This window comes from Palaemon carinicauda, chromosome 10, assembly GCF_036898095.1.
Source record: "Palaemon carinicauda isolate YSFRI2023 chromosome 10, ASM3689809v2, whole genome shotgun sequence".
NCBI lineage: Eukaryota > Metazoa > Arthropoda > Malacostraca > Decapoda > Palaemonidae > Palaemon > Palaemon carinicauda.
Window position 1 is genome coordinate 15131647 of NC_090734.1, and position 20912 is coordinate 15152558.

At 45.6% G+C, this 20912-nt stretch overlaps 1 protein-coding gene across 2 annotated transcripts in view; it reads right to left on the bottom strand.

Annotated features, from left to right (window-relative positions):
• The window catches only part of Ufc1 (Ubiquitin-fold modifier conjugating enzyme 1), a 92435-nt gene that overhangs the window by 19445 nt on the left and 52078 nt on the right, over positions 1-20912 (bottom strand). For both annotated transcript variants that reach the window (XM_068381508.1, XM_068381509.1), the window contains exon 3: positions 8342-8473. In XM_068381508.1, coding sequence (XP_068237609.1) covers positions 8342-8473 — 132 coding nt within the window. The remainder of the gene's footprint in view (positions 1-8341; positions 8474-20912) is intronic.

A 20912-nucleotide genomic window follows, 5' to 3' on the forward strand; every position in this document is an offset into this window, starting at 1 on the left:
CCTGCCGAGATATCGGCAGCCATTTTGGGTATGTTCGCTTCGGTAAATTTTCTAGTTAATTTTGCCCATCTGGTACTCTGTCGGATAGGTTATATCACTTACGTTTTATGGCCTTTTATGTTATCATTAATTATTATTAATTTTTACTATGGTATTTATTTGCTTGCAAGTCCAATTTGGACCTACGAAGAATAGCGATTTAAGATAGCGTTTTAAAGCATAGTAACGATTTAAAGCTTAGCGTTTTAAAGCATAGTAACGATTTAAAGCTTAGCGATTTAGTCTGTTAATTTGTACCCTCCTGGAGGGTTCGTTTTAGACTATATCCTTGTTTTTTGGTTACGTTGTCGTTATTCTTCGTTATTACTATTACTAAGAAAAGCAATCAATTTTATTAATTTTCTTATTTATTGTGTGATGTTAATTTTTAATATGTAACCTTGAGAGCGAAAGCATAGAGTGCTCGTTTCCTGTTCTACAGGTATGAGTTATCCTTTCTCTCGTTTTCTTTGAGTAAGAGAGGTGAATTTCCCGTTCTCCGTTTTTATACGATCACGGGTTATTCAGGCCTCTTCTCAGTATCAGAATTGATGATAGTACGTTTAATATTATAAACGATTTATTGATGTGGTTACTGTTAATATAGCTAACACTATTATTAGGTACGTTAGTGTATGAGTCATTAATTGGGGTCGTTTTATACCGACACCCTTAGCTCCGCCTTGAGTTATGCTTGGCTCCGCCTTGAGTTATGCTCCGCTATAATGGATACTCATTGGGTGAGAACTAGTTATCGTTCCGGAGCAGATTTTTGGAGTGCAACGGTGAAATCCGGCACTCGGACTCCGGCTGAAGCCTTTTACACACGAACCTTTGTCATGTTTGATCACAATTACACAGTTAAGGCCCCCGTTTTCATCGTATCTCCGGCTTCACTGGAGATAACTCATTCATTGAGGATAATGTTATCGTACCGGAGACGGTCACGATTTCACGATGACGGGCCTTTGCTACCGGACCTCCGGTAAAAACAGAGATCAAGCAGGAGTCCAGAACCGGAGTTAACAGTGTGATATCGATGAAGTTTAGAGATTCATGCTATGTGGTTACTGGTTTTCTATTATAATTTCTTATTTTTTTTTTTAAGGTGTTAGCTACTACCATACTCACACATTAATTAAGATTTAAGTGTTTCTGATTCATAAGTCAATGACAAGAATCTCAAGGAACATCCAGACTTATGTCTTCTTTCTTTTTACAGAAAGTCCGCTGCACTGCCAGGGGCTGCTCCGCTGCCTTTACTGATCCCATGGGCCATGATCTATGCCGGGCCCATGCCCATTGCGCCATATCCTTCTCTCGGGAACCGGGACAAGCCCCCTATTCGATATGGTTTCCGGAGGCATGCATGCTCTGCTATGGGCTGTCAGCCCTACTCCTGAGCGAGGAGGTAAGTTGGTTCTAGTGTCCCTGTTAATATTCTTTGCGAAGAATTAATTGCTCTTTGTATATTGACTTCAGTTTTGACTTCATCATTAATTCCCTCTCCTCTTTCAGGCTGATGATGAATCTCTCAGGGAGGCGAGAGCTACTCTCCGGCCTTGGGTGTCAGGGTTTGGGAGGAATGCGCCTGCTGGCGCACCCTATCTTCTTGATGGAGACATGGCTTCTCGCCTATTCCCAGGCTCTACTACTGCAGCAGTTCCACCGGAGACAGCGGCCCCGTTAATTGAAGTGATTAGAGAAACCATTCTAACTGAGGAAGAGGTTTTAGTGACGGAGGCCGAGCCCTACCTAGGTCTGGACGAGGAACCCATGGATGAGCAGGTAGGTGGTGTTGAGTTGGTGGACCCCCTTTCACCCCACACTCCTTCCTCTTCTACTTCCTTTCACGGCTTTGATAAACCTACGGCTTCTCCTCTAGGTTCCTCCATTCCTGTACGACCCAAGGTGAAGCCACTACGTACCTTTAAGCCTTCAGCTTTGCCATTATCAGTGTCACCGGTTCCGGGACCCTCAAAGGATCCTGATGTTCATATTGCTATACCTAAAACCGTGACTCCTAAGAAGTCAAAGTCTACTAAGTCCAGGGCTTCGTTAGAGGATCAAGCTCGGGAGCCCCCTTTATCCGCCGCCATGGTCAGGGATATTGTGAAAGAGCAGATACAACAATATCTTCAACAGTCTAGGGCAGACCGAGGAGCTATGACGGAGCTCAAAGATATGGTGGCAAGTCTCATCCGTTCCGGAACTCAGATGCCCCCTCCTTCAGCCCCGGACGCATCGAAGTTACCTCCCTTCGAGAAAAACAACCCTTGGAGGTTTGCCTTACATGCTCCATATATTGATGGTGCCATAACTCTAGAGGGCATAGGCACCCGTCCTCTAGAGGACTTAGAATTTTACCCTCCGGGACTTGAATTCCCATTCAACGGCTTCGTGCGATTGAAAGAACATGCCTTGGTTAGGTTAGACAAGGTACCGAAGGAAACGGTAATATTCCCTAAAGAGCAGGCCCAATCTTTCTGGGCCAGGACGTTGTCAGACTGGGGTTGCACTAATTCCAAGCTCACCCCACACAAAGGAGCCTACACCATATTTACAGCTTCTCCAGGTATTACCTTGCCTATTACAGATAAAGTGGCAGCTCTTACTTTTCAGGCTATCAAAGAAGGTTCTGCCATGCCAGCTCTTAAAGAGACCGATCCCACCTCCATGCTCATTCCGAGTACCGTTACTATCTGGGATGATGCCCCCGCTACTTTCACAGTAGGGAAGTTAGACCCAGACTGTGCCTCTAATCTGTTCTCCGAGAAGCTTCCTAAATTACCAGATATTCTTCTCAAGACTGAGTTTGAGGCACGGAATAGGTTGGCTAGGTCTCTCCACTCCATTACCTCCGTGGAGTCCCTAACCTCACTTTACCCGACCGAGACCATGTTCCGGGTATTCACAAAGAACCTGTCTCTGTCCTTCCAAATCGACTTACACGAGTTTTGTTCGGCTCGGGTTAGTTGCAGGAAGCACGTTCTTTCTGAGGCCACGATCAGGCATGAACCGAATAGGCTGATAGCTTCCCCCTGCTGGGGTAAGAACCTTTTTCCTCAGGAGGAGGTGAACAAGGTACTACAAGACGCTGCGAGAGCAAATCAAAATTTGCAAGTGAGGTGGGGCCTCACTGCCAAAAAGAGGGTTGAAGGGCAAAAACAAAACTTCTTCAGGAAGAAACAGAGGTTTGCCCCTTACAAGACGAGCCGAGGTCACTACCAACAATCGTCGATTGCCCACTCGTCTTCACAGTCTCCCACTGCTTCGTCTCCTCTACAGCCGAAACACCCTCAACAGGTGGTCTACCTCACTGCTCCCCCAGGTACCCAACCCAACCCCGTTTGGATGCCCTCACCCGCATACATCCCTAGCTACGGACCCTCAGGTCCCTTTCGTGGACACCAGAGAGGTAGCTACAGGGCTAGAGGACAGTTCCGTCAACGAGGCGGACCTAGGACAAGGGGTTCTCGAGGAGGGAAAGAACCTAGATTCACTCCCTCGCAATGATATAGTTCCGGTAGGGGGGAGACTTTACCACTTTCGAGACCGTTGGACCTTCAGTCCGTGGGCTCACAGCATAGTCTCCAAAGGCTTGGGGTGGAAATGGTCACAAGGTTCCCCTCCTCCTCCAGTGACCTTCTTCCAGAGACCCACATCCATTCTGAGAGAGTACACCACCGAGTTACTACAGAAAAAAGCAATCAAACGGGTTCGATCGCTGAAGTTCCAAGGCCGCCTGTTCACAGTTCCGAAGAAAGGCTCGTCGGCATTGAGAGTGGTCCTGGACTTGTCAAAGCTAAATTCTTACATCCTCTGCGACAAGTTCCGGATGTTGACCATCTCTCAGGTACGTACCCTGCTTCCCCGTGGGGCCGTCACCACCTCTATCGATCTTACCGACGCCTATTATCACGTACCAATAGCTCGAAACTTCTCTCCTTACCTAGGTTTCCGTCTAGGCAGGAAAGCCTTTGCATTCAAAGTCATGCCCTTCGGCCTCAACATTGCACCCAGGATATTCACGAAACTGGGAGAGACGGTGCTAGAACAACTCAGGAACCAAGGGATTCAGATCGTTGCTTATCTGGACGATTGGCTTATTTGGGCTCGGTCAGCCCTGGAGTGCAACAGAGCTACGAAGAAAGTACTTCGTTTTCTCGCCAACCTGGGATTTCGGGTCAATCTCCAAAAATCCCGCCTACTTCCATCAGACCGCTTCGAATGGTTAGGCATACAGTGGGACCTTGCACGGCACAAGCTGGTTCTACCTCCCAAAAAGGTAAGAGAAATAGCTTCCAAGGTCAAGAATTTTCTAAAACACAGGCAGGTGTCCAGAAGAGCCTTAGAAAGAATCCTCGGCCTTCTGCAATTCGCCTCAGTAACAGATCGCCTATTGAAAGCCAAACTCAAAGACATCAATCGAGTTTGGAGAAAGAGAGCCACAGTACCTTTAAGAGACAAGGTCTCGAAAATCCCCTCTGTCTTGAAAATGAGATTACAGCCATGGTCCGAATCGAAGAACCTTTCCAAATCGGTTCCTCTTCAATTCCCACCCTCACAAGTGACAATTCATACAGACGCGTCTCTGAGTGGATGGGGGGGTTACTACGAACGTCAGATGTTTCAGGGCTCTTGGTCACCCGCCATGAAACACTTCCACATCAATGTTCTCGAAGCCATGGCAGTGTTCTTGACCCTGAAGAGGCTCTCTCTCCTCCGAGGTCGACCCACATCAGAGTAGTGTCAGACAGCACAGCCGTAGTACACTGCATCAACAGAGGAGGATCCAAGTCGCCCAACCTGAATCAGATCCTGGTCACTATCTTCACCTTGGCAGCAGAAAAGAACTGGTTCCTGTCAGCAACCCACCTAGCGGGAGTCCAGAATGTGATAGCGGACTCACTATCCAGGATGAAACCACTGGAATCAGAATGGTCTCTGGACATAATTTCATTCCAGTGGATACTCAGGCTGGTTCCGGGCCTTCAGGTAGATCTATTCGCAACTCAGATGAATCACAAACTTCCTTGTTATGTGACACCAAACATGGACCCTCAGGCTTATGCCATAGACGCATTAACCCTGGATTGGAACCATTGGAGGAAGATTTACCTATTTCCACCAGTGAATCTTCTAATGAAAGTATTGCACAAACTACGCTCCTTCCGGGGGACAGTGGCCTTAGTAGCACCTCACTGGCCAAAGAGCAGTTGGTTTCCTCTCCTCCTCGAGCTGAAACTCCGACCCTTCCGGATTCCATTCCCCAAACTAACCCAAGTAATTCAAACACAGACTGTGTCAGATTCCTCAAGGATAGCCAAAACCCTAACTTTGTGGACTTCATGAAGTTTGCAGCGCATAAAGACGCAAACATTGACCCGGAAAACGTTCTCTTCATCGAAGCGGACAAAAGGGACTCGACAATTCGTCAATATGATTCGGCTGTTAAGAAATTAGCAGGTTTCTTAAAGAATTCAGACCACACTCGTATGACTCCGAATTTAGCCATCTCGTTCTTTAGGTTCTTATTTGACAAGGGCTTGGCAGCTAGCACTATAACTACCATCAAGTCAGCTCTGAAGAAGATATTCCTGGTTGGGTTTAACATTAATCTAGCTGATTCCTATTTCTCATCTATTCCAAAAGCATGTGCTAGGCTTCGGCCGTTGGATCGGCCACAAAAAGTCTCTTGGTCTCTGAACAATGTCCTCAAACTCGCGTCGGACACTGACAACGAGTCCTGCTCTTATATCACTCTGCTTAGGAAGACGTTATTTCTATCAGCTATGGCCTCAGGTGCTAGAATCTCAGAACTAGCAGCGCTCTCACGTAACCCGGAAAACATAGATTTCCTCCCTACAGGCGAAGTACTGCTTACCCCAGACAGAGCTTTCCTAGCAAAAAATGAGGACCCGCAAAATAGGTGGTCCCCTTGGAAGATCATCTCTCTTCCCCAGGATCCTTCGCTGTGTCCAGTCACTACTCTCAGGACCTTTTTAGCTAGATCTGCCACCCGCTCGTCTGGCCCCTTATTTATCAGGGAACAAGGTGGTACTTTGACCATTCAAGGTATCAGACAACAAATCCTCTACTTCATTAAACATGCTAACCCGGAATCATTTCCCCATGCTCATGATATACGGTCAATAGCTACCTCTATCAATTACTTCCAGAACATGGACTTTGATGACCTTAAAAAATACACGGGTTGGAAGTCTCCTATGGTTTTCAAACGCCACTATCTAAAGAACTTACAGGCCCTTAAATACCCTACGGTTGCAGCGGGGAGTCTTATCTCCCCCCATTAATCTCTGATTATTTCTTTATTCCATCTCTTCTCTCCTCCCTCCTGACCACCTCTCACACCACGTCGCCACTCTCCTGGGTGGTTCGTTAGCCCTAAGTTATTTTGCCATGTTTAATTGTTATGATTTAACTGTTATTGTAATTATCATTCCTGTAAAGTTTAGATATGCTTAGACATGTAAGGTTGATTCCTTTCACGACGGGACACTCAGGTGATCCCTGGTCCTCATATTATTTTAGCATTACATCCCCTATGCCTATGGCTAGTTTATGATTTATGTTTACTTACAGTATTATATTATTGCCTTACATGGTGTTTGTTTTCTCCTTATTATGTTATTAATTTATTGGGCTTGGAAGGCATTCTCTGGTACATTCTCACCGGCCGTCACAGGCCCCCCAGAAAAGGGATTTTGACGAAGGAAAAATCTATTTCTGGGAAGAGGCCTGTGACGCCCGGTGAAACCCTTCCCGGTTATTTGATACGGACCCCACCCCTCTTTTTCCTTGCCAAGCCATATGTTCTTGCAGAAGGATGTCCTAGAGGGCGCGCGTGGTAGGTGTCGTTGGGGAGTTCAACCATGTTATCTAGGGCCTGTCACGGCCCTCCCCATTGATGAAGGGATTATCTAAATGGAAGACAACCTGTGAATAGTGGTTTACACACGCCTTTGTTTAATACACGACACCTACAAGGTGTTCGCGCGAGGGTTGTAACCTCTGCATTCCATGCTTTTATCTTTCTCTAGTATATTTGGAAGATTTATATTAGGAAAGGTATAAGGAAGGACCTTTCTCACCGGGCGTCACAGGCCTCTTCCCAGAAATAGATTTTTCCTTCGTCAAAATCCCTTTTTTAGTAATATTTGCATATTATATAAAGTGAACTTTTTGAGACACAATCTTGGAAAAGACGGGAAGGTAGGAGGGGGGGGGTGAATGACATCATTACAAATGGTGAAAGGGGTGCATGGGCCAAGAAGGTTGAGAACCCCTGACCTAGAAGAACTTCTCCTAATTCTATCTCTCTCTAGCCTGCGTGTGTACTTTTCAAATTCGATAAAATCGAATTCCGAAAGGCCCACGCACTCCTCACACCGATCTTCCAATTGACAGGTTTTACCCCGACAATTGGAACAAACAGTGTGAGGGTCGATAGAAGCCTTCGGAAGACGCCTAGAACAGTCCCTAGCATTGCATTTTCTAAACTTGGGAACTTGTGAAGGGTCAGCCATTTTGAATTGGTCAAGGGAAAATTCCAAAAAAACGATCTAAGTCATCAACAATGAATCCGATACAAAAAAAGAGTTCAAGGATTTATTTGAAGAAAAACCCTGCACAGCGAAAGCTCAAAACCAGAATATAGTACTTCACCAAAGATGATGTGAAAAACTCCAGTTAGCAACAGCGAGTAAAGTACGTCTTGTCGACACGTCGACAGAGAGAAAATTGAGTCTTTGTTTACATAGAGCTTGGTATCTGGCCGACAGATGGCGCTGATGGGCACACCCGCAACCTGTATAGTGATCGCTGGCGAGTTTTTTTGTACAGTTTTTGTCTGTCGAGCAACAGAGTTGCAGCTACATATTCACCGGCTAAGTTAAATATTTAAAACTGCCATTTAAATTCTTTTTTGCATATTTTTGATAATTTTTTTTTAGAAACTTCAGGCATTTTCCAAGAGAATGAGACCAACCTGACCTCTCTATGACAAAAATTAAGGCTGTTAGAGCAATTTTTAAAAAAATTTACTGCAAAATGTGCTTGAAAAAAATTAACCCCTGGGGGTTAAGGGTTGGAAATTTCCAAATAGCCTGGGGGTAAAAGGGTTAAAAGTACAGAAGACCACAAAACTGTTTAGTCTCACAAGATATAGAAAAAACTTTTTACCATCTGAGAATATCATAATATCTCTGCCAAATAAACTACAGATTCAACAGAAATTCTAATTAGCTTGAGTAAACCAATGCATCACCAGCATACTTACATCAAATTCAATTTCAAATTCATATCTAAGAAGTTTGTGAACCATCCAGCACTTTCCAAACCATCGGGTCCCCTCTTTGTTGCTCTCTAGTCGAAACCAGTCATTGTCAGCGTCTTTGTTATTCTGTACATACTGAAATAAAAAATTATGTATCATATAAATAAGCACAGACAAGAATTTTTTTTTAATTTTGTTTCCCAGACACAAATGTGTTCCTTTTAGTTGAAATTGCCAAACTTTCCAAAATATAATCATCATCATTTTACTCAGCGCACTACTCTTAACATGTCTCTTAAATAAAAATTCCTAATTTGTGCAAAATTAAATATGAGAGTTTCTGGCAGGAAAGATTATCATTATTTTCTTTTCTAAAAATTATCATTCTTTTCTATTTTAACCTAACCACTAAGCTCACAGGGTTATCCCACAGGATTTACCTATTCAGATTTTCCTTGGTAAATTTCATCTTAAAAAAAAATATGGAATCAGATACAGTAATCTAAAAATAATGGAGATTCTAACAATATTCTGAATAAATTCATTTCCAAAAGTTACATTCATTGTCAACCGAATTTCGGACATTCATGCAAAGACTTTTATTTGTTAGTGTTACTCTAAATTCTGTACATAAAGACATTGAGTTAGGCAAACTTTCCATTTGGCTAGATACTGTATTGGGTTAGGCAGACTCTCCAAGAGATATCCATATGTCAGACAAGAATGACCAATTCTGAGACAAGACAAAATTTTACAGGTATAGAAGAATCGTTTCATCTGATAAGATGACTCAACAGTCCAACATTGTGTTTGCTTGGTATAAATTTGAAATTGGCAGGCTCAATATTCTATATATTCTGCCATCTATTGATGATATTGGGAATTACTCAGCTTACATTATCACTAATAACAACATGTAACCTGATACTGTAGCAGGTAAGATAGGGGCTCAACCATATTAAGAGAGATTATAATAGTCTTCAATTACTAAAGATGAGACAATATTAAGGTTTGTAATTTATATGAGCGTCTAATTCCAACCACTTCTACTATGAAGAATACAGTTGTTACTGTCCATTCTAGCAGTAGATAGATGGATGAGTGGAATTTGAGCCATAAGGCCTGGTACTGAGGCTAGATGCAACTGGGGGAAAATGATATGGTTGCGCTATTTAGTAAGGCTGAAAGAGGTTGGACAGCACAATGGAAGAAAGGGAATGGAAAAGGAAATAAAGTATAAAGCTCAAAACTGGATACAATTACAAGCTGAAAGGCCACTAGAGAGACCCTCAAGAAATGTCACAGAGTTCTCTTGCCTGAGGGTACACTCGGGCATACTATTCTATCTTATTTCTCTTCCTCTGGTTTTGTTAAAGTTTTTATAGTTTATATAGGAGATATTCATTTTAATGTTGTTACTGCTCATAAAAAAAAAATATTTTTCCTTGTTTCCTTTCCTCACTGGGCTATTTTCTATGTTGGAGCCCCTGGGCTTATAGCATCCTGCTTTTCCAACAAGGGTAGTAGCTTAGCAATTAATGATAATAATAATAATAATCGCTGCATAAGGTACAATAATGGTACTACCTTCCAATGGGATATAGCAGCAGAGGCCACTTCAGAATACAAGGTGTCTTAGTTGAGAAATATTAAAAAAAATTCTGCCCCATTACACTTAGCATTTGAAGTCTGAGAAACTAAATTTCCAACTAACACAGCCAATTCCTGAAGACAGAACATTACAGTAGGGAATCAGTCATCATTCATACAAGGATGCAGATTGATGAGAAAATAATCCTTAAATACAACCCAGAATAAGACACTCAGGACACTTCCTTCCAAACTAGAATCTATTAGTAAAAGTGGTAAATATATCAGAAGATCCCTTTACAGTTATCAGCAATGCCCGGTTTTACTACGTGCAGGCCAAACATTATGGTGAAAACACTGGATCAATGCCTCCTACATTGAAATCCTGCCACATTATTATTACTATTATTATTACTTGCTAAGCTACAACCCTAGTTGGAAAAGCAGGATGCTATAAACCCATGGGCTCCAACAGGGAAAATAGCCCAGTAAGGAGAGGAAACAAGGAAAAATAACCGAAAAAAAATTTATTCCTATCATAAATCAAAAATAGGACATAAACACATAGACAGTTATGAGCAAATGTTCAAGAAGAAAAAAGATTGGCATGAACAACTCGACAAATAAAAAAATAAGATAGGAATCCTTCCATAAGTAATCGAGTTAATCTATAGACTGAAGGCAGCAAATTTAAAAAATAGGCAATCATTTCTCACTAATAAAACAATGTAAAAAATTGTGGCAACACTTCAAAAGAATTAATACGGGTCCTCACTCAAGCACTGGGTGATTTAAACATAGACCTAAAAATGTTATTTTGATAAAATAAATTTTTGAATATACTTACCCGGTGATTATATAAGCTGCAGCTCTGCTGCTCGACAGAAAACTCTACATAAAAAAATCCGCCAGCGATCGCTATGCAGGTAGGGGGTGTACTTCAACAGCGCCATCTGTCGTGCAGGTACTCAGTACTCATTGTAAACAAAGAACTCAATTTTCTCCTCGGTCCACTGCGTCTCTATTGGGGAGGAAGGGAGGGTCCTTTAATATATAATCACCGGGTAAGTATATTCAAAAATTTATTTTATTATCAAAATAACATTTTTCAATATTTAACTTAGCCGGTGATTATATAAGCTGATTCACACCCAGGGGGGTGGGTAGAGACCAGCAATAAATGTTTACATTAATATGAGCTAAGGATTTTTTATTTCATTTTAGAAGTTATCAAAATAACAAAAATAAAATAAATAAGTACCTGGTAAGGAAGTCGACTTGAACAATTACTCTGCCTTTTTAAGTACGTCTTCCTTACGGAGCCTCGCGATCCTCTTAGGATGCTGAGCGACCCCTAGGATCTGAAGTATGAAGGGTTGCAACCCATACCACAGGACCTCATCAAAACCTCTAATCTAGGCGCTTCTCAAGAAAAGAATTTGACCACCCGCCAAATCAACCAGGATGCGAAAGGCTTCTTAGCCTTCCGGACAACCCAAAAACAACAATAAAAACATTTCAAGAGAAAGATTAAAAAGGTTATGGAATTAGGGGATTGTAGTGGTTGCGCCCTCACCCACTACTGCACTCACTGCTACGAATGGTCCCAGGGTGTAGCAGTTCTCGTAAAGAGACTGGACATCTTTAAGATAAAAAGACGCGAACACTGACTTGCTTCTCCAATAGGTTGCGTCCATTATACTTTGCAGAGATCTATTTTGTTTAAAGGCCACTGAAGTTGCGACAGCTCTAACTTCATGTGTCCTTACCTTCAGCAAAGCTTGGTCTTCCTCACTCAGATGGGAATGAGCTTCTCGTATTAACAGTCTGATAAAATAGGATAAAGCATTCTTTGACATAGGCAAAGATGGTTTCTTAACTGAACACCATAAAGCTTCTGACTGTCCTCGCAAAGGTTTAGTTCGTCTTAAATAGAACTTAAGAGCTCTCAAAGGGCATAAGACTCTTTCTAGTTCATTTCCAACCATATTTGATAGGCTTGGAATATCGAACGATTTCGGCCAAGGACGAGAAGGTAGCTCGTTTTTGGCTAGAAAACCAAGTTGTAAAGAACATGTAGCCGTTTCAGATGAAAATCCGATGTTCCTGCTGAAGGCGTGAATCTCACTGAGTCTTTTAGCTGTGGCTAAGCAAACCAGGAAAAGAGTCTTTAAAGTGAGATCTTTAAAGGAGGCTGATTGTAGCGGCTCGAACCTTTCTGACATGAGGAATCTTAGTACCACGTCTAAATTCCAACCAGGTGTAGCCAAACGACGCTCCTTCGTGGTCTCAAAAGACTTAAGGAGGTCCTGTAGATCTTTGTTGTTGGAAAGATCTAAGCCTCTGTGACGGAAGACTGATGCCAACATGCTTCTGTTACCCTTGATAGTGGGAGCTGAAAGAGATCTTTCTTTCCTCAGGTATAAAAGGAAGTCAGCTATTTGAGTTACAGAGGTACTGGTCGAGGATACTGATACTGACTTGCACCAGTTTCGGAAGACTTCCCACTTCGATTGGTAGACTCTAAGGGTGGATGTCCTCCTTGCTCTAGCAATCGCCCTGGCTGCCTCCTTCGAAAAGCCTCTAGCTCTCGAGAGTCTTTCGATAGTCTGAAGGCAGTCAGACGAAGAGCGTGGAGGCCTTGGTGTACCTTCTTTACGTGTGGCTGACGTAGAAGGTCCACCCTTAGAGGAAGAGTTCTGGGAACGTCCACTAGCCATCGAAGTACCTCGGTGAACCATTCTCTCGCGGGCCAGAGGGGAGCAACTAACGTCAACCTTGTCCCTTCGTGAGAGGCGAACTTCTGCAGTACCTTGTTGACAATCTTGAACGGGGGGAATGCATATAGGTCTAGATGCGACCAATCTAGAAGAAAGGCATCTATATGAACTGCTGCTGGGTCCGGGATTGGTGAGCAATAAATTGGGAGCCTCTTGGTCATCGAGGTTGCGAAGAGATCTATGGTAGGCTAGCCCCATGTGGCCCACAGTCTCTTGCACACATCCTTGTGTAGGGTCCATTCTGTTGGAATGATTTGTCCCTTCCGACTGAGGCAATCTGCCATGACATTCAAGTTGCCTTGGATGAACCTCGTTACTAGTGAAATGTTTAGATCTTTTGACCAGGTGAGGAGGTCCCTTGCGATCTCGTACAACGTCATAGAGTGGGTCCCTACTTGCTTGGAGATGTACGCCAAAGCCGTGGTGTTGTCCGAGTTCACCTCCACCACTTTGCCTTGAAGGAGAGACTTGAAGCTTTTCAAGGCCAGATGAACTGCCAGTAGCTCCTTGCAGTTGATATGCATTGTCCTTTGACTCGAGTTCCAAGTTCCCGAGCATTCCCGACCGTCTAATGTCGCGCCCCAGCCCGTGTCCGATGCGTCCGAGAAGAGAATGTGGTTGGGAGTCTGAACAGCCAGGGGCAGACCCTCTCTGAGGCTGATACTGTCCTTCCACCAAGTCAGGGAAGACTTCATCTTCTCGGAAATGGGGATCGAGACCGCTTCTAGCGTCTTGTCCTTTTTCCAGTGAACAGCTAGGTGATATTGAAGAGGACGGAGGTGTAGTCTTCCTAACGATACGAACTGTTCCAGGGATGATAGCGTCCCTATCAGACTCATCCACTGCCTGACTGAACATCGTTCCTTCTTCAGCATGTTCTGGATGCATAACTGGGCTTGACTTGTTCTGGGGGCCGACGGAAAAGCCCGAAAAGCTAGACTGTGAATCTCCATCCCTAAATACACAATAGTTTGGGATGGGACCACTTGAGACTTTTCCATATTGACCAGGAGACCCAATTCCTTGGTCAGATCTAGAGTCCACTTTAGATCCTTCAGACAGCGACGACTGGAAGAAGCTCTTAGAAGCCAGTCGTCCAAATAGAGGGAGGCTCTGATGTCCGCTAAATGAAGGAATTTGGCTACATTCCTTATCAGCCTCGTAAACACAAGAGGAGCTGTGCTTAGGCCAAAGCACAGGGCTTGAAACTGGTAGACAACCTTTTCGTAAACGAATCTCAGAAAAGGTTGGGAGTCTGGGTGGATGGGGACGTGAAAGTATGCGTCCCTTAGGTCTAAAGAGACCATCCAGTCTTCCCTTCTGACCGCTGCTAGAACGGACTTTGTTGTCTCCATGGAGAACGTCTGCTTTGTGACAAAGACATTCAGCGCACTGACGTCTAGCACCGGCCTCCACCCTCCTGTCTTCTTTGCCACTAAGAAGAGACGGTTGTAGAAGCCCGGGGTTTGATGGTCCAGGACTTTGACTACCGCTCCCTTTTCTAGTAAGAGAGACACCTCCTGTTTCAATGCTCGTCTCTTGTCTTCCTCTCTGTACCTGGGAGAGAGATCGATGGGAGACGTTGCTAGAGGGGGTTTTCGTACAAACGGGATCTTGTAACCCTCTCTGAGCAACTTCACAGATTGTGCATCTGCGCCTCTCTTCTCCCAGGTCTGCCAGAAGTTCTTGAGTCTGGCTCCCACTGCTGTCTGAAGAAGCTGGCAGTCAGACTCTGCCTTTAAAGGACTTGGTTCCTTTCTTCTTCCCACGTCTCCCTTCGGCACGAGCACCTCCTCTGCTGGAGGCTCTGCCACGAAAGGGCGGAATAAATCTGGACGCTGGAGTGTCCATCCTTGGTCTTGACAGGGTAGGCAAAGGGGTGGCTTTGCGGGCAGAGGACGCAACCAGGTCATGGGTGTCCTTCTGTATCAAAGAAGCAGCAATCTCCTTAATCAAGTCCTCTGGAAAAAGGCACTTAGAGAGAGGAGCAAACAGAAGTTCTGATCTTTGACACGGTGTCACTCCAGCTGACAGGAAAGAGCAAAGGTTCTCACGCTTCTTGAGGACTCCGGATACGAACGATGCCGCAAGCTCACTAGATCCGTCACGTATGGCCTTGTCCATGCAGGACATGATGAGCAAGGAAGATTCCTTCTCAGTCGGGGAGATCTTCCTGCTCAAAGCTCCCAGACACCAGTCCAAAAAGTTGAAGACCTCGAAGGCTCTAAATACTCCTTTCAACAGATGGTCTAGGTCCGAAGGTGACCAGCATATCTTAGAGCGTCTCATGGCTAGCCTGCGGGGAGAGTCTACAAGACTTGAGAAGTCGCCCTGGGCAGAGGCAGGAACTCCCAAGCCGAGAACTTCTCCCGTGGCATACCAGACGCTCGATCTGGAAGAGAGTTTAGCAGGGGGAAACGTAAAGGCTGTCTTCCCTAGACTCTTTTTGGACTGCATCCAATCTCCTAAAACTCGTAAAGCTCTCTTGGACGAGCGTGCGAGGACGAGTCTAGTAAAGGCAGGCGAGGATGACTGCGTACCTAAAGCAAACTCTGACGGAGGAGAGCGCGGAGCCACAGACACAAACTGGTTCGGAAAATGTTATTTTGATAATAAAATAAATTTTTGAATATACTTACCCGGTGATTATATAAGCTGCAGCTCTGCTGCTCGACAGAAAACTCTACGTAAAAAATCCGCCAGCGATCGCTATGCAGGTAGGGGGTGTACTTCAACAGCGCCATCTGTCGTGCAGGTACTCAGTAGCCTACTCATTGTAAACAAAGAACTCAATTTTCTCCTTGGTCCACTGCGTCTCTATTGGGGAGGAAGGGAGGGTCCTTTAATATATAATCACCGGGTAAGTATATTCAAAAATTTATTTTATTATCAAAATAACATTTTTCAATATTTAACTTAGCCGGTGATTATATAAGCTGATTCACACCCAGGGGGGTGGGTAGAGACCAGCAATAAATGTTTACATTAATATGAGCTAAGGATTTTTTATTTCATTTTAGAAGTTATCAAAATAACAAAACTAAAATAAATAAGTACCTGGTAAGGAAGTCGACTTGAACAATTACTCTGCCTTTTTAAGTACGTCTTCCTTACGGAGCCTCGCGATCCTCTTAGGATGCTGAGCGACCCCTAGGATCTGAAGTATGAAGGGTTGCAACCCATACCACAGGACCTCATCAAAACCTCTAATCTAGGCGCTTCTCAAGAAAAGAATTTGACCACCCGCCAAATCAACCAGGATGCGAAAGGCTTCTTAGCCTTCCGGACAACCCAAAAACAACAATAAAAACATTTCAAGAGAAAGATTAAAAAGGTTATGGAATTAGGGGATTGTAGTGGTTGAGCCCTCACCCACTACTGCACTCGCTGCTACGAATGGTCCCAGGGTGTAGCAGTTCTCGTAAAGAGACTGGACATCTTTAAGATAAAAAGACGCGAACACTGACTTGCTTCTCCAATAGGTTGCGTCCATTATACTTTGCAGAGATCTATTTTGTTTAAAGGCCACTGAAGTTGCGACAGCTCTAACTTCATGTGTCCTTACCTTCAGCAAAGCTTGGTCTTCCTCACTTAGATGGGAATGAGCTTCTCGTATTAACAGTCTGATAAAATAGGATAAAGCATTCTTTGACATAGGCAAAGATGGTTTCTTAACTGAACACCATAAAGCTTCTGACTGTCCTCGTAAAGGTTTAGTTCGTCTTAAATAGAACTTAAGAGCTCTCACAGGGCATAAGACTCTTTCTAGTTCATTTCCAACCATATTCGATAGGCTTGGAATATCGAACGATTTCGGCCAAGGACGAGAAGGTAGCTCGTTTTTGGCTAGAAAACCAAGTTGTAGAGAACATGTAGCCGTTTCAGATGAAAATCCGATGTTCCTGCTGAAGGCGTGAATCTCACTGACTCTTTTAGCTGTGGCTAAGCAAACCAGGAAAAGAGTCTTTAAAGTGAGATCTTTAAAGGAGGCTGATTGTAGCGGCTCGAACCTTTCTGACATGAGGAATCTTAGTACCACGTCTAAATTCCAACCAGGTGTAGCCAAACGACGCTACTTCGTGGTCTCAAAAGACTTAAGGAGGTCCTGTAGATCTTTGTTGTTGGAAAGATCTAAGCCTCTGTGTCGGAAGACTGATGCCAACATGCTTCTGTAACCCTTGATAGTGGGAGCTGAAAGAGATCTTTCTTTCCTCAGGTATAAAAGGAAGTCAGCTATTTGAGTTACAGAGGTACTGGTCGAGGATACTGATACTGACTTGCACCAGTTTCGGAAGACTTCCCACTTCGATTGGTAGACTCTAAGGGTGGATGTCCTCCTTGCTCTAGCAATCGCCCTGGCTGCCTCCTTCGAAAAGCCTCTAGCTCTCGAGAGTCTTTCGATAGTCTGAAGGCAGTCAGACGAAGAGCGTGGAGGCCTTGGTGTACCTTCTTTACGTGTGGCTGACGTAGAAGGTCCACCCTTAGAGGAAGAGTTCTGGGAACGCCCACTAGCCATCGAAGTACCTCGGTGAACCATTCTCTCGCGGGCCAGAGGGGAGCAACTAACGTCAACCTTGTCCCTTCGTGAGAGGCGAACTTCTGCAGTACTGTACCTTGTTGACAATCTTGAACGGGGGGAATGCATATAGGTCTAGATGTGACCAATCTAGGAGAAAGGCATCTATATGAACTGCTGCTGGGTCCGGGATTGGTGAGCAATATATTGGGAGCCTCTTGGTCATCGAGGTTGCGAAGAGATCTATGGTAGGCTGGCCCCATGTGGCCCACAGTCTCTTGCACACATCCTTGTGTAGGGTCCATTCTGTTGGAATGATTTGTCCCTTCCGACTGAGGCAATCTGCCATGACATTCAAGTTGCCTTGGATGAACCTCGTTACTAGTGAAATGTTTAGATCTTTTGACCAGGTGAGGAGGTCCCTTGCGATCTCGTACAACGTCATAGAGTGGGTCCCTCCTTGCTTGGAGATGTACGCCAAAGCCGTGGTGTTGTCCGAGTTCACCTCCAACACTTTGCCTTGAAGGAGAGACTTGAAGCTTTTCAAGGCCAGATGAACTGCCAGTAGCTCCTTGCAGTTGATATGCATTGTCCTTTGACTCGAGTTCCAAGTTCCCGAGCATTCCCGACCGTCTAATGTCGCGCCCCAGCCCGTGTCCGATGCGTCCGAGAAGAGAACGTGGTTGGGAGTCTGAACAGCCAGGGGCAGACCCTCTCTGAGGCTGATACTGTCCTTCCACCAAGTCAGGGAAGACTTCATCTTCTCGGAAATGGGGATCGAGACCGCTTCTAGCGTCTTGTCCTTTTTCCAGTAAACAGCTAGGTGATATTGAAGAGGACGGAGGTGTAGTCTTCCTAACGATACGAACTGTTCCAGGGATGATAGTGTCCCTATCAGACTCATCCACTGCCTGACTGAACATCGTTCCTTCTTCAGCATGTTCTGGATGCATAACTGGGCTTGACTTGTTCTGGGGGCCGACGGAAAAGCCCGAAAAGCTAGACTGTGAATCTCCATCCCTAAATACACAATAGTTTGGGATGGGACCACTTGAGACTTTTCCATATTGACCAGGAGACCCAATTCCTTGGTCAGATCTAGAGTCCACTTTAGATCCTTCAGACAGCGACGACTGGAAGAAGCTCTTAGAAGCCAGTCGTCCAAATAGAGGGAGGCTCTGATGTCCGCTAAATGAAGGAATTTGGCTATATTCCTCATCAGCCTCGTAAACACAAGAGGAGCTGTGCTTAGGCCAAAGCACAGGGCTTGAAACTGGTAGACAACCTTTTCGTAAACGAATCTCAGAAAAGGTTGGGAGTCTGGGTGGATGGGGACGTGAAAGTATGCGTCCCTTAGGTCTAAAGAGACCATCCAGTCTTCCCTTCTGACCGCTGCTAGAACGGACTTTGTGGTCTCCATGGCGAACGTCTGCTTTGTGACAAAGACATTCAGCGCACTGACGTCTACCACCGGCCTCCACCCTCCTGTCTTCTTTGCCACTAAGAAGAGACGGTTGTAGAAGCCCGGGGTTTGATGGTCCAGGACTTTGACTACCGCTCCCTTTTCTAGTAAGAGAGACACCTCCTGTTTCAATGCTCGTCTCTTATCTTCCTCTCTGTACCTGGGAGAGAGATCGATGGGAGACGTTGCTAGAGGGGGTTTTCGTACAAACGGGATCTTGTACCCCTCTCTGAGCAACTTCACAGATTGTGCATCTGCGCCTCTCTTCTCCCATGTCTGCTAGAAGTTCTTGAGTCTGGCTCCCACTGCTGTCTGAAGCAGCTGGCAGTCAGACTCTGCCTTTAAAGGACTTGGTTCCTTTCTTCTTCCCACGTCTCCCTTCGGCACGAGCACCTCCTCTGCTGGAGGCTCTGCCACGAAAGGGCGGAATAAAACGGGACGCTGGAGTGTCCATCCTTGGTCTAGCTGACAAGGTAGGCAAAGGGGTGGCTTTGCGGGCAGAGGACGCCACCAGGTCATGGGTGTCCTTCTGTATCAACGAAGCAGCAATCTCCTTAATCAAGTCCTCTGGAAAAAGGCACTTAGAGAGAGGAGCAAACAGAAGTTCCGATCTTTGACAAGGTGTCACTCCAGCTGACAGGAAAGAGCAAAGGTTCTCACGCTTCTTGAGGACTCCGGAAACGAACGATGCAGCAAGCTCACTAGACCCGTCACGTATGGCCTTGTCCATGCAGGACATGATGAGCAAGGAAGATTCCTTCTCAGTCGGGGAGATCTTCCTGCTCAAAGCTCCCAGACACCAGTCTAGAAAGTTGAAGACCTCGAAGGTTCTAAAAACTCCTTTCAACAGATGGTCTAGGTCCGAAGGTGACCAGCATATCTTAGAGCGTCTCATGGCTAGTCTGCGGGGAGAGTCTACAAGACTTGAGAAGTCGCCCTGGGCAGAGGCAGGAACTCCCAAGCCGAGAACTTCTCCCGTGGCATACCAGACACTCGATCTGGAAGAGAGTTTAGCAGGGGGAAACGTAAAGGCTGTCTTCCCTAAACTCTTTTTGGACTGCATCCAATCTCCTATAACTCGTAAAGCTCTCTTGGACGAGCGTGCGAGGACGAGTCTAGTAAAGGCAGGCGAGGATGACTGCGTACCTAAAGCAAACTCTGACGGAGGAGAGCGCGGAGCCACAGACACAAACTGGTCCGGAAACATCTCTTTGAACAGAGCAAGAACTTTTCTAAAGTCCAAAGAGGGTTGCGTGGACTTGGGCTCGTCAAGGTCCGAATGTGGTTCATCAACGTGTGCCGCATCGTCATCATCAGAGAGTCCATCATCCGAGAATTGAGGAGGAAGCGGCAATGGAGTAGGTATCGGCTGGTCAGCTGAGTCCGGTCGCACGGGTGCACGCGTGACTGAACCGGACGCAACGTCATGGAACTGTTGCCCAGTCTGTGAGCTGGCAACAACCATAGCAGCGCGGGGACGCACAGCGTCTACTCCAGACTGTCTAGTCTGATGTGGGCGAGCAGAGGCAACCACACTGGGTTGCGGAGGTTGACGCACCGCGTCAAAACAAAACAACTCTGACGGTTGTTGTACCTCGCGAACGTCAACGGAAGGTTCCGTGCGTCGCTGAACGTCAACATGCGGCTGGCAGGGTACACTGGAACGCATGGGTGGCGGGACTCTCTCAGCTGGAGTGCGGAAGAAGGTCGCCTCAGCGTCCACAGGACGCACAACCGTGGTTGGTTGTAGGCAAGAGGTTAGTGCAGCAGCAACCTTCTCCGCACGAAAGTCCTGCATCAGAGACGTTAACTGTGACTGCATGGTCTGCAGTAAAGACCACTTGGGGTCTGCAGGAGCAGGTGCGGCAACAGACGGTGTAACTGTCTGCGGCGGTACCGCTTTGCCTCTCTTAGGAGGAGAACAGTCATCGGAAGACTGCAGCGAGTCCGAACTGACCCAGTGGCTACAACTGGGCCGTTGGACTTGTGCGGAAGGGACCGACTTGCGCTTAAGCGGTCGTGAGACCTTGGTCCAAGGTTTCTTGCGAGAAACCTCTTCCGCAGACGAGGAATAAATGGGCTCTCTCGTCTTTGTGTGGGTGGGGCGATCTTGGTTAGATACGCCCGAAACCACGGAGGGAACGTCTGTTCGCTGATTAAAGCCTCTCGAACCCATTGGTCGTACGACATTGCTTCTCCCCTGGACTTGGGAGCTTGCAAGAGGTC